The 12,191-nt window shown below is 36.6% G+C and overlaps 1 protein-coding gene across 1 annotated transcript; it reads left to right on the forward strand.

Moving 5' to 3' along the window:
• The first annotated feature begins 702 nt into the window (after positions 1–702).
• Positions 703–11,347, forward strand: LOC121446449 (vomeronasal type-2 receptor 116-like). The gene is made up of 6 exons (XM_041649087.1): positions 703–899; positions 2,542–2,821; positions 3,190–3,990; positions 4,700–4,927; positions 7,952–8,075; positions 10,428–11,347. The coding sequence occupies exons 1-6, from the start codon at positions 706–708 to the stop codon at positions 11,345–11,347; spliced, it is 2,547 nt and encodes an 848-aa protein (XP_041505021.1). The 5' UTR covers positions 703–705.
• The last annotated feature ends 844 nt before the right edge of the window (positions 11,348–12,191 follow it).

Consider the following 12,191-nt stretch of genomic DNA (forward strand, 5'->3'; position numbering starts at 1 on the left):
GTTTTAGGACTCTAATATGCAATAACTTTCTAGCCTTTATATTCAGGTAGTATTGTCTGGTTCTGGATTTGTAATCTTGACTGAATTTCTAACACATGTGACTGTGTGCATTAGCAGGCAGTCAGATGTGTGTGAATCATAAGTGCATGCTCCATTGACATAGGACAACACATATGCAATACTATTTCCAACCATGAACATTATGTTTTATATTGCCTGTATGTCTATAACAAGACCTCTTTAGGAATAGCTATTCCTTACACTTCTATCTCAAAAACTGCTTTGAATATGTTATGGAATCCAAACATTCACATGGGAATTAGAGAACTTTTTTGACGAACAAGGCTTTTAAGCAAATTTTCCCAAAAGGAATCATGTCTGGAGCCTTCATGTGCACTGAAACAGATGGAACCATGAGGGATATGGAGGGAAAGATAATTCTTGTAAACAAAACTATTATGCCTTTTTTGTCACCTGAACATAGGAACTCAGATGCAGGGCCTCAGGCCAGAAATGCTAAAGAATCCCCAGAGATGAACAATGGGCTGAAAACCACTACAGAGAGAAGTACAGGCACTCTTTAGTAGAATCTGCAGTGATAAAAAGAGACGCCTGGATACGGGCAGGCATAATTGACACATGGGTTTCTGTCTGACTCTTCATGCTGCACTTCCCTCACGCTCCTAACCTAGAGACTTGACAAAGATGCTCTCTTTGATCTTTGTCCTTTTGGTCCTGAATCTCTCCCTCATTTTCTGCAGTTTAACTGACCCCAAGTGCTTCATGAGAATCAAAAAGAACAACAAAGAGCTAGATATAGAGGAGCATTGTTTCTTTTCTATTTATACAGAGGATGGGTATGTGAAGAATAGCGATTTCACTGAGAATCTAAACGAGAAGTAAGTACATCTTTGATTCATTATATGTAGTTAAGTATGGGAGATGTTGTATACTATGGGTACTGAGAAATAAACCATAATTCTGTATGTCATCAATCTGTGTTGCCTTTCTTCCTCAATAGCACAGCCCAAATTTATTTAAGGTTTTACTGCTGGTTAGTTCACTAACTCCAATGGTTTATGGGAAAGCTTGGTGTTTGTTATTCTTTAATCAACATTTCCAGGCAGAAGCTGAATGAATAGCTCATATGTAAACCATGCTCCTAGGAAGATTACCTTAAGATGACCCTTTCCACCTCATCGACTCATGTGTTATCCTTCAGAGGCATAGAACCAAATATAGCATAGTGTCTGGTTATAGAGATATGCGCCTGCTCCTATCTGGTGATAGAGGAAACCTCTCTGAAATCTACTGGACAAGACACGCATCTATAAATACAGCATAATATCATTAGGAAATACTTCTCTAGTAGTGTTTGGTTCCACCTTGGTCTCTGGGTTAACCAGTCTCCAAGTCCTGGAAATTCAGACAGTGTAGGGTATGTACTCCCTCTCGTGGCCTGGAAGTCCTTTTAAACTATACATTGGTTGTCTACTCCCACAAATCCTGTACTGCCATTGCCTGAGCACATATCCCAGGCAGGAATGATGAGATGTGGAACGGTTTATCATTGGGTTAGGGTCTGGTGTTATCTTGCAGTAGCCTCCATGGTACCGTCGTTCACCAAAGAGACTAGAATATAGAAGAAAAGAATCATTGAAGGGCCCAGTTAAGCTCTCCATGTTCAATGAGCTTTGGGTCTGTTGTTTTGGGCAATAGGGAGACAGTCTGTTTTCAGAGAGAAAACTTCTGTCTTAGCAACATCCTGGGTTGTTTGTTGATCTCCATAGGAACCCATCAATCAAAATTTCAAGCAAATGCAACACAATTCCACAACTGGTAACCTTCTCTGGCTACAAACAGGGCCATTGCACAATCCATATTCTCCCTTCTAGGGATTCCTCAATAGGGTCACCCTCGCAGATATCAAGAAGTTTCCACTATACTGTTTCTAAAGCAACCAAAAGACTAATCAGTTCAAACTGTCAATCCCTGAACACTCTCCTACTATCCATTTACCCTGACTTTATCCTTCCCACTCCCATCACAAATCTGACCACACTCACCTCAAAGTATTTATTCTATTTCACATTCCCAAAAAAGACTAGGACTGCCTCTGTCTAAAAGAGTATAATGGCCTTGATAGCAAATGATACCAATTTATTTTACAAATATGTAATGGATTAGAATTAGTACATATGTGTGAGCAGACTGAATGTTGATCAGTTCATCTATTCTGTTCCATGGACTCTATAAGGACGTCCATGGTGTTCAGAAAAAAAACCAGGATGAATCTGTAGGAAGCTTCAAAATGACAGAATCCCATTGATAGAAAAAAGAACCCACCAACCCAAAGAAACAAATATAAAAAAGTAGTATCTTTATATTCCTCCCCATGTCTCACATCATAATAAAGACTTATGAATATCTTCCTAGCAATGAGTTAAGAAAAGATACTTCAGTGCTGAACCCACACTGAGAGTTATTAAGATTATCTTGTTTGGAACCTAATCTCTCGTGATTACTGTGCTCTGTCTTCAGGTTGACACCTGACAACATCAACTTGATTTTCTCTCTTTATTTTGCATTGGAAGAAATCAACAGGAATCCTCATATTTTACCCAACATTTCTCTGCTAGTAAACATTAAGTGTAATGTGTTTGCTGATCACAGAAAGACTATTTTATCTTCAAAAAGAAGTGAATATTTTCCTAACTACTACTGCACAAAAGAGAGAACATATTTAATTACATTTACAGGACCACGGTGGAGAACATCTGCCACTTTTGGGTTCCACCTTTACCTTTCTAGAACTCCAGAGGTAAGCCTGGGTGGATTAATTTTAATAAAGTATTTTTCCCTTCAAGATGATATTCTGGGTACAAATGGTGATGGAAAGACAGAGATTGGGTTTATGTCTTTTCTCATTCACAAGGCATAAATATTCAAACACTATGGTAAACACTTTATAAGAAATGGACATGGGAGGGAACATAAATGTGAAACATTTATCAAAAGTTTTAATCTATAATAGTTTAGATAATCACAAAAATATATAAGGTTTTAATAATTAAATGAAGAATTCACAATTTTTAGCTCTCCCAGCACTACCTTAGCGCACATAGATCTTAGAGTAAGTGTCATGCTTCCATCTTCTTCATGTTGTTGCTTATGGTCTATGTCTTTCAGCTTTACTATGGGTATTTTCATCCTCACCTGAATGCCCATGAACAATTTCCTCATCTCTACCAGGTATCACCCAAGGACACATCTCTAGCACTGGCCATGGTGTCCATAGTGGTTCATTTCAGATGGAACTGGGTGGGAATGGTCATTTCAGATGATGATCTTGGAACTCAATTTCTTTCTGAATGGAGAGGAGTGATGAAAAGAAAAAATGTCTGCTTAGCATTTCGGGCTATTATCCCACTGAGTCAAAAGTTATACTTTAAAATGTTTATGAAGAATTATAACAAGGTCATGACATCGTCAGCAAAAGTAGTGATTGTCTATGGAGACAGAGATACTTATATGGCATTCAACTTTTGGATGTGGAGACCTCTAAATATTCAGAGAATCTGGGTCAGTGTGTCACAATTTGATATGTTTATTGAAGGAGATTTCATGCTTAACTCCCCCGATGGGATTCTCATTTTCTCTCATCAGCATTCTGAGATGTCTGGTTTTAAACAATTCTTGCAGACAGTGCATCCTTTAAACTATAGTGATGAAATTTCTCTTGTAAAACTATGGTGGACTTATTTTAAATGTTCTTTACCATCATCTAATTGTAACAAACTGAAGAACTGTCCAACAAGAACCCTATTGAAATGGTTATTTAGGACACCGTTTGGAATGTCCATGAGTGATACAGCTTATAACTTATACAATGCAGTGTATGCTGTGGCTCACACACTCCATGAGATGCTTCTGCAAGTAGACACATGGCCAAAGAATGCTGGTAAGAAGCTGGAACTTGACTCCTGGAAGGTAATGTGTCTTATACAGAAAGGCATGAATGTCACAGAGATGGTGTTCTTAAAAGGAACCACAAGGTCCAAATCTATGCAAATAAGGAATCTTTTTCCTGAGTTCATATGTGTCTTTACCCTGGCACAGCATATAAGGCAGATCATGTTAGTGTCACAAAATATCATACAGTTAACACTGGCACCCAAGTCAGCATTATACAATCTTAGTCAAGAAATTTTTTTCAGCGGTTTTAACCATACAGTTTTTTACATATGAAAAGAAATATTTTCTCATGAAATCATTGAATGGCAATAATAAAATGACTCCATTCTGATTTGATCAAAAAGTTTCTTATCAATGTAGTGAAATAAGATAATATATATATATAAAATGGCTTTGCCATTTTTTACCAACTAATGATTTCAATTACCTAGGTCATGATTAAATAACACTGTTAGTAGAAAGAAGTTGAGAATGTGCAACTACATTTCAGGCATACAATTCAGATGTACATGTTTAAAGACATCATCCACTCCAGCAAGAAATTTGTATTTTCAAAACATAGGTAATCATTCCATGTACATGGATTTTCTTCTTTTTTATTACCAAGTACTTTTAATAAAGTTAAATTTTAGGAGAGGCTAAGGAAATTAGGGTCACTAAAATATTTTATTTTCCTTCCTAATATGTTAGCATAGTTGAGACTAAAATGACAAATGTGTTTTAGATGTTCTCTCTTCTGAAGAACATACGATTTGAAAATCCTGCTGGAGACCTGGTGACCATGAACCAGAAAGTAAAACTGGATACAGAATATGACATTTTCTACATCAGGGATTTTCCACCGAATTTTGGACTTAAGATGAAGTTAGGAAAGTTCTCCAGTCATTTTCCAAATTATCAACAGTTGTTTATGTCTGATGAAATGATAGAATGGGCTACAGGTTTTAGACAGGTGAGTTGTTCCTAATTCTAAGGATTTACGTGTGCCAAAGTTACCTAAATTCACATGGTCTGCTCATGCTTCCTCATGGAATAAAGCATTTTGTCATTTATTCATTTTCTGACTCCTTTCCAACCTCTCTCTCTCTCTCTCTCTCTCTCTCTCTCCATCACTCTCTCTCTCTTTCTTCTTCTCTTTTTCTCTTATTTGACAAAATATAAACGACCAAACCTTCATATTTATTTCACAAATATTAAAATTTTATTCTAATTTTTATTGAAGATTGATTCTTTTTTCATACAATATATACTGAATAGTTCGCCCTCTCAATTTCTCCATCTCCTTCCTCCTCTCCAGTTCTACTCCCTTTGTGTCTCTCACTAGGAAATACAGGATTCTTAGATATAAAAAAACAAACACAGTAAAACTAAATACAATAAAATCAAGGAGAAACTATTATATTGAAGTTGGTCATGTCAACCCAACAGAAAGAAAAGAGTCCCATGAGTTAGAATAAGAATAGAGACCATCTATTCTCACAGTCAGGAATATCACCAAAACTCGAACATAATATTTTAATATATATGCAGAAGCTCTGTTACAGACCCAGGCAGGCCCTGTGTTTCTTGTTTCAGTCCTTTTAGCTCACATGTGTCTTCGGGATTCAGAAAGTCTGCTCCTGTTATCCTCTATCTCCTCTTGCTGTCAGAAGTTTTCTATTTCCATGTCTACAGGATTCCTTGAACTCAAAGGGGAGAAATCTGGGGGAGACTTCCAACTTAGACCCTCCACATACTACATGGCTGTGGTTTCTGCATCAGTCCTGAACTCCTGTTGGAGGAAGTATCTTTGCTGATGACTGGTTGAGGGACTGATCTGGGAATATAACAGATCATCATTAAGAATCATGTTACTGAATTTTGGTTTTAGACCAATGAGTATTTGTTGTCTGTTCTTTCCAGTCTCTGGCTCATAGTTACCCAAGCTGTGTTAGGTATGAATTCCTTCCCACGGAGTGGATAAAGGTCAAAACAAACATTGGTTGTTTACTCTTATAAATTCTATGCCATTATGACCCTACCATATTTGTTGGCAAGACAGATTTTAGGACAAATGTTTTGTAGGCTGGTTTGTCCTTTGTGTATATACCCCAAAATTGTTAGCTTTGTCTAGCGATGGACTTAGACTTATCTTTCTGAGAAACTAACATTTTTATTTCCACACTGTATGGACAATTAACACTCTCACCACCAGTGGAGGGGTGTTCCTCTTGTTCCACGTCCTCACGAGCATGAGATATTACTTGTGCTATTAAACTTACCCAATCTGAAAGGTATAGGATGAATCTCAAAGTAGTTCTGATTGACCTTTCCCTGATAGATAAGGATATTGAACATTTATTTAAGTATTTCACAGCCTTTTGAGATTCTGCATAGAGAATTTTTTGTTTAAATCTATTTCACAATTTTAAATCAAATTTCTGTTATTTTATTGATTGAGTTTCTGTTATAATTTCAATATTAGTTCTCTTTCACATCTCAAGTTGATTTAAAAACCCTTCTTAAACTTTATAGACTTTCTTCTGTCTAACTGAAGATGTATTTTTCCTTATATAAATCTTTTAGTTGAAAAAGTCCCATTTATTAATTGTTAATCTTAATCCTGCATTTTCAGTGTTCTATTTAGAAGTCATCTCATTTGCCAATGCATCCTAGGATGTTCCTCATTTTATCTTCTTTCAGGTTCATTGTATCCTGCTTGATGTTGAGGACTTTGATCCACCTAGACTTGAAATTTCTTCTGGGATAAGCATGGTTCTTTTTGCATTTACCTGCAAGAAAACATCAAGGTGGACGAACACCATTTGTTTCAGATTTTGTCTCATTTCCTGTGTTTTTATGGCTTCTCTATCAAAACATAGGTCTGAACTTATGTCTGATCCTCAGTTAAATTTCACCAATCAGCATTCTGTTTTTATGACAATAACATATGGTTTAAATTATTACAACACTGTAGCACAACTTGAAATCATTGATGGCGATACTTTCTCGGCTTTTTTGTAATTCAAGATTGGGTTAGGTCTCTTGAGGTTATTAATTATTCACGTGAGGTTGAGACTTGTCCTTTCAAGGTTTGTAAAGAATTGTGTTGAAATTTCTATTGGGAATGCATTAAAAATTTAGATTGTTCTTGTAGGGTGTCCACTTTTACTATGTTTACCTTACCAATTCATGAGCATGGGAGCACTTTCCATCTTCTGAATTTGTCTTCAGTTGCTTTCTCCAAATATTGAAGTTTTTATCACAGAAGTATTTCCCTTGCTTGCTTAGAGTTTACTCAAGATATATTATACTATTATGAAGATATTGTGAAGAGTGTTGTTCCTGAGTACTTTCTGCTCAACATTTGTATCCATGAGAGATATTTTTAAGTTAATGTTGTATGTAGCCTCTTACATACTATTGTATGTAGCTGAAAATATTTATTACCTGTATGGGTTCCCTGGTAGACTTTTTAATGCAATCTGTTTTATCAAGGCATACCTGTATAGTTCAGGACTGGGATATAGGAATGAATTAGCAAATGGAGGTTAGAAAGCGATGGTTTGTGAAATCCATGGCAGGTGTGGGAAGGGGGAGTAAGGCTGCAACAGGTGTTCTAGTGCAGTGCTAGGAGAATCCTGTGGAACTGCTTTTGAGAAAAAAAGAGACACAGAAAAGACATGAAAATTATGTTTCATAATAGTATATATGTCTAGCCGGGCCGTGGTGGCGCACGCCTTTAATCCCAGCACTCGGGAGGCAGAGGCAGGCGGATCTCTGTGAGGTCGAGGCCAGCCTGGTCTACAAGAGCTAGTTCCAGGACAGGAACCAAAACCTACGGAGAAACCCTGTCTCGAAAAACCAAAAAAAAAAAAATAGTATACATGTCTGTAAAAGGGGTTTTTTTTTTTTCAGTTACTCAACAGCGTCAATCAATGCTGCTTTTCCCATATGCGTTAAACTCAATTTGTAAAATGTATGTGATTTACCGTAGACTCCGCCCTCGATATGCAGTATGCCTTGCCGTCCAGGACTAAGAAAATTCCCTCAAGAGGGGAGGGCTATCTGCTGTTTTGATTGCAACCCGTGTCCTGAAAATGAAATTTCAAACATGACAAGTAAGAATACACTTTACCAAAATAATCAACAGATTGTTTACATTCTGCATTATTTATACAATTCTCAAAGAGACCTTCAGGGATAAGGAAGAGGAAACCCTCATTACAAAGTCAGAAGAAATAATAACACTGCAATTTGGAAAACTATACTACCTATATTAAACTATACTGCTCATGAACTTTATTTTTCTCTCATCATTCTAGAAGCAGGGACGTATTTTTCCTTAATCATTACTTTTGAGTAATAAGCATTACTATAGCATCTCACCTTCATCTTAGAATTCAGCATATTGCATTAAAATATACTTACTTTCCACTTTTATTAATGATATAGTTGCTACACATCTGCCTTACGTAGGGTTTCTATCGCTGTGAAAAGACCACACCCACAGAAAATCTTATAAAAGAAAAAGCATAATTGGGATGGCTTACAGTTCAGAACTTTAGACCATTATCATCATGTTAGGACATGAAAGGATGCAGGCAGACATGGGGCTAGTTAGGACATAATATTCAAGAAGAAGCTGAGACTTCTTCATTTTGATCTGAAGGTAACAGGAAGTCAGTTGGGTATCACACTGAACTAGGTCAAAGGAGAGCTCAAAGCCCACTCCTCAGTGACACAGCTCCACCACCAATCCACAACTACTCCAAAAACCCATACTTCTCACAAGTGCCACTTTCTATGAGATTATGGGGCCAGTTGTTTTCAAACTACCACAGCATCCATATTTTCCAGTGCTAATCAATGTCTCTGACAGGAAGTGAATGCTTGGTACTGTTGTATCATGCTTTAGAAACATGTGTTTTTATCATGGGCTCTGGTAAACCAATACAGTCATTGGTAAGATTCATTTTCATTATATCCTAGTACACACATGCGTTTGGATGCCAAAATTTTGATCTCTGAATTAAATTTTTTATTGGAATGACCATAACATGTATTCATGGACAATATTCATTTAAGAGTTATACCAGAATGCAAATAGTTTCATATGATTTGGACACAAGAATTGTGAAGATAAAGTACATAATTTAAATTACACAAAATGTTAAACATACTTGGTTACAGAAACCAGTGAAATATTCAAGAATAAAAACCACTTGCATAGAAGAAAGCATAAAAAACAAATTAATAAAATTTCAATAATTCTGTAGCATATATACAAAGTTGAACTAAAATGTAAGTTTGTTAATTTTGTATTGATTGAATACATGGATGCTAAACCAAATTGTATTAAATTCCCCTTTGTTCCTATATGTATTTCAAAAGGCTTCAAAATATAATATTTTAAAATACATTATAATTTTCAAATGGATAGATAGAGTTGAAGTATTTTGATACTTTTATTCACTAGTTTAGGAACCACTGTTTTTCACAATCAGAGAGAATATATAAACAGAAAGAGAATGTATACCCATCAGTTTAGTGACTCAGTAATAGTAAGACACCATCACTTCCAGTTTGATCCACTGTCTCAATGTAATTGAAGAAAACTGAATATATTAGGCTGTAAATTACACAGACACACCTGGAAGGAAGGTCTCAGTCCCTACCCAGTATTATCTTTCAAAATAATGTCCTTGAGATATGGAAAATTATCTTGAGCATAATGCTTCTCAATGACGTCTACACTGCTGGGAATATTGTGTAGTTGAATCTCACAGAAATTAGCAAAACTAGCAAATAATATGCCCTATCAAAATTCATGTGTTGAAACATAAACCAAAAGTGATCTTTTGCCATGTAGAGAATTTAGGTGGTAACTTGTTCATGCTATCTCTGCCTTGCTTGACATTACGAGTGCCTTTTTTGCTTGCTTTCATGGCTGAACTTTTGTTATCCAAATATCATCTGTTGGTGTGCTCTTCTCTGTGGAAGACAGTCTCTCCCATTTTCAGTATTCCTTAGGTGCCTGTAGTTCTCCACATAGGGCTTTTGTCCTATCCACTATGTGATGTCACTTGTTCTTGTCCTTGGTTAGGACCAAACTTAAAGTTCAGAGATCTACCATAACATGCAAAGAAATTACAAATAGCAACAGTATAATTCCATGATTGGTCTTACCAAACTATGTTGTTTCGGAAACATGAATATGATATAACAACACTTCATTATTTGGGAAAAATATCAAAGACTCTTGAGTCTGTAAGATAAATACGAACTAAGCCTTTCATAAAAATAATAATCACTTTAAATTCAGATTAAATCTTACGTTAAACTACATTTAAATTTTCTTACAAAGAAAGAGGTAATAATAGTTGAGATATGATTTTCCAAAGCATTAGTTTAGCATAACTAGTCCCTCATAGAGAAAAATGAAAATTGATCATAACGCCTTCCTCTACTAGATATGGAAGAATGTGTGAAGTGTCCACATGATCAGTATGCCAACAAAGATCAAACTCACTGCCTCCAAAAAGTTGTGAGCTTTCTGGCCTATGAAGATCCCTTGGGAATGTCTCTGACCTGCGTGGCTCTATGTTTCTCAGCCCTTACAGCTTCTGTACTGTGTGTCTTCTTGAAGCACCAGGACACGCCCATTGTCAAGGCAAATAACAGAGCTCTCAGCTATGTCCTACTCATCTCCCTCATCTTTTGCTTTCTCTGTCCCTTGCTCTACATTGGCCATCCAGACACACCCACCTGTATAATGCAGCAGACCACATTTGCAATTGTGTTCACTGTGGCCACCTCTACTGTCTTGGCAAAGACGATTACTGTAGTGTTGGCATTCAAGGTCACTGCTCCAGAAAGAAGGATGAGGTCACTGCTCATATCAGGGGCACCTAATTTCATCATCCCCATATGCACCGTGATCCAAATGATTCTCTGTGGAATCTGGTTAGGAACTTCTCCTCCGTTTGTTAATACTGATGTGCATATGGAACACGGCCACATCATTATTGTTTGCAACAAAGGATCAGTAATTTTCTTCTACTTTGTCCTGGGATACCTGGGGTCTCTCGCCCTAGCGAGTTTCGTTGTAGCTTTCCTGGCTAGGAATCTACCGGACACATTCAATGAAGCAAAGTTCCTGACGTTCAGCATGCTGGTGTTCTGTAGTGTTTGGATCACCTTCCTCACTGTCTACCACAGCACCAAAGGCAAGGCTCTGGTGGCTGTGGAGGTCTTCTGTATCTTGGCCTCAAGTGCAGGACTATTTCTTTGCATTTTTGCTCCAAAATGCTACATTATTTTGTTAAGACCACAGATAAATTCTTTTCACAAGTTCAGAGTCACAAATGATAAAGCTAAATATGTTCATTAGATTCATGTAGCTTATTTAAAACTGCAGAAACAGCCACAAGATGACAAAGTTGCTATCTATTCCTTAAATATTGCCAACAGATGATAATTCTTCTTGTAAAATGTAAAAATAAGCTATGTAATAAAGTTTTAACCTGTGAGATCAGTTCTATGAACCAAACCTTATGACCATACTTTTCTTATTGTCATATTTGAGGGAGTGTGTGCTTCTCATTAAGTTTGTGCTAAAATGTTTGGACAATATTGGAATTCTTAAGTTCAGATAACCTAGATGGTCTATTAAGTGACCTAAATAGGAAGATCTTCTAGTATCTTATAATGTCTCATCTCATCTCAGAGTTATTCCCATGCAGTGAGATCAGCATTCATGCCAGCAGTCCTGGAATATTCCCTGGGTTCCACCCTCATGTCTGCAGCCAAGATCCTCATTATTTCCCCACTGATCAAATCTGATCTTTTTCAATTTATACAAGAAGGTATAGCTTTTCGTTTCCTGTGGAAACCTAAGTACAATTTCTCCCCAAATGTAACACATTTCCTGATTTCCATTCTGAAGACAAGACATCCCTAAGGTATGTAAGGTGGTTTAATTCAGGAGTTCTGTTTACAATCCAAAGTCTCCCAACAGCTGCCTTTCTCTGATCATTAGCATTCAATATCAACAAAGTAATATATGAGGTCTAATCTCCCCGTGTTATAATGTTTCCCATTCTCATGTTTCTTAATTTTTATATTACTTATTCTTTCTTTGAAAACTTTATTGTTTTTAAAGTATTTATTTGTCTCTCTGTCATCTATACCCATTTTCTTTCCTTTGTTCAGCACCTAAGCACCTGTTTAGGCAT

The sequence above is a fragment of the Microtus oregoni genome, unplaced genomic scaffold (assembly GCF_018167655.1).
Source record: "Microtus oregoni isolate MIOR12 unplaced genomic scaffold, Mior012 000000F_ref0000247, whole genome shotgun sequence".
In the NCBI taxonomy this organism is placed as follows: domain Eukaryota; kingdom Metazoa; phylum Chordata; class Mammalia; order Rodentia; family Cricetidae; genus Microtus; species Microtus oregoni.

Coding starts and splice junctions, on each gene's coding strand:
- LOC121446449 (XM_041649087.1), top strand. CDS start 706: ATGCTCTCTTTGATCTTTGTCCTTTTGGTCCTGAATCTCTCCCTCATT. Junction 900..2,541: donor ACTGAGAATCTAAACGAGAA/GTAAGTACATCT, acceptor CTCTGTCTTCAG/GTTGACACCTGACAACATCA. Junction 8,076..10,427: donor TGAAATTTCAAACATGACAA/GTAAGAATACAC, acceptor TTCCTCTACTAG/ATATGGAAGAATGTGTGAAG.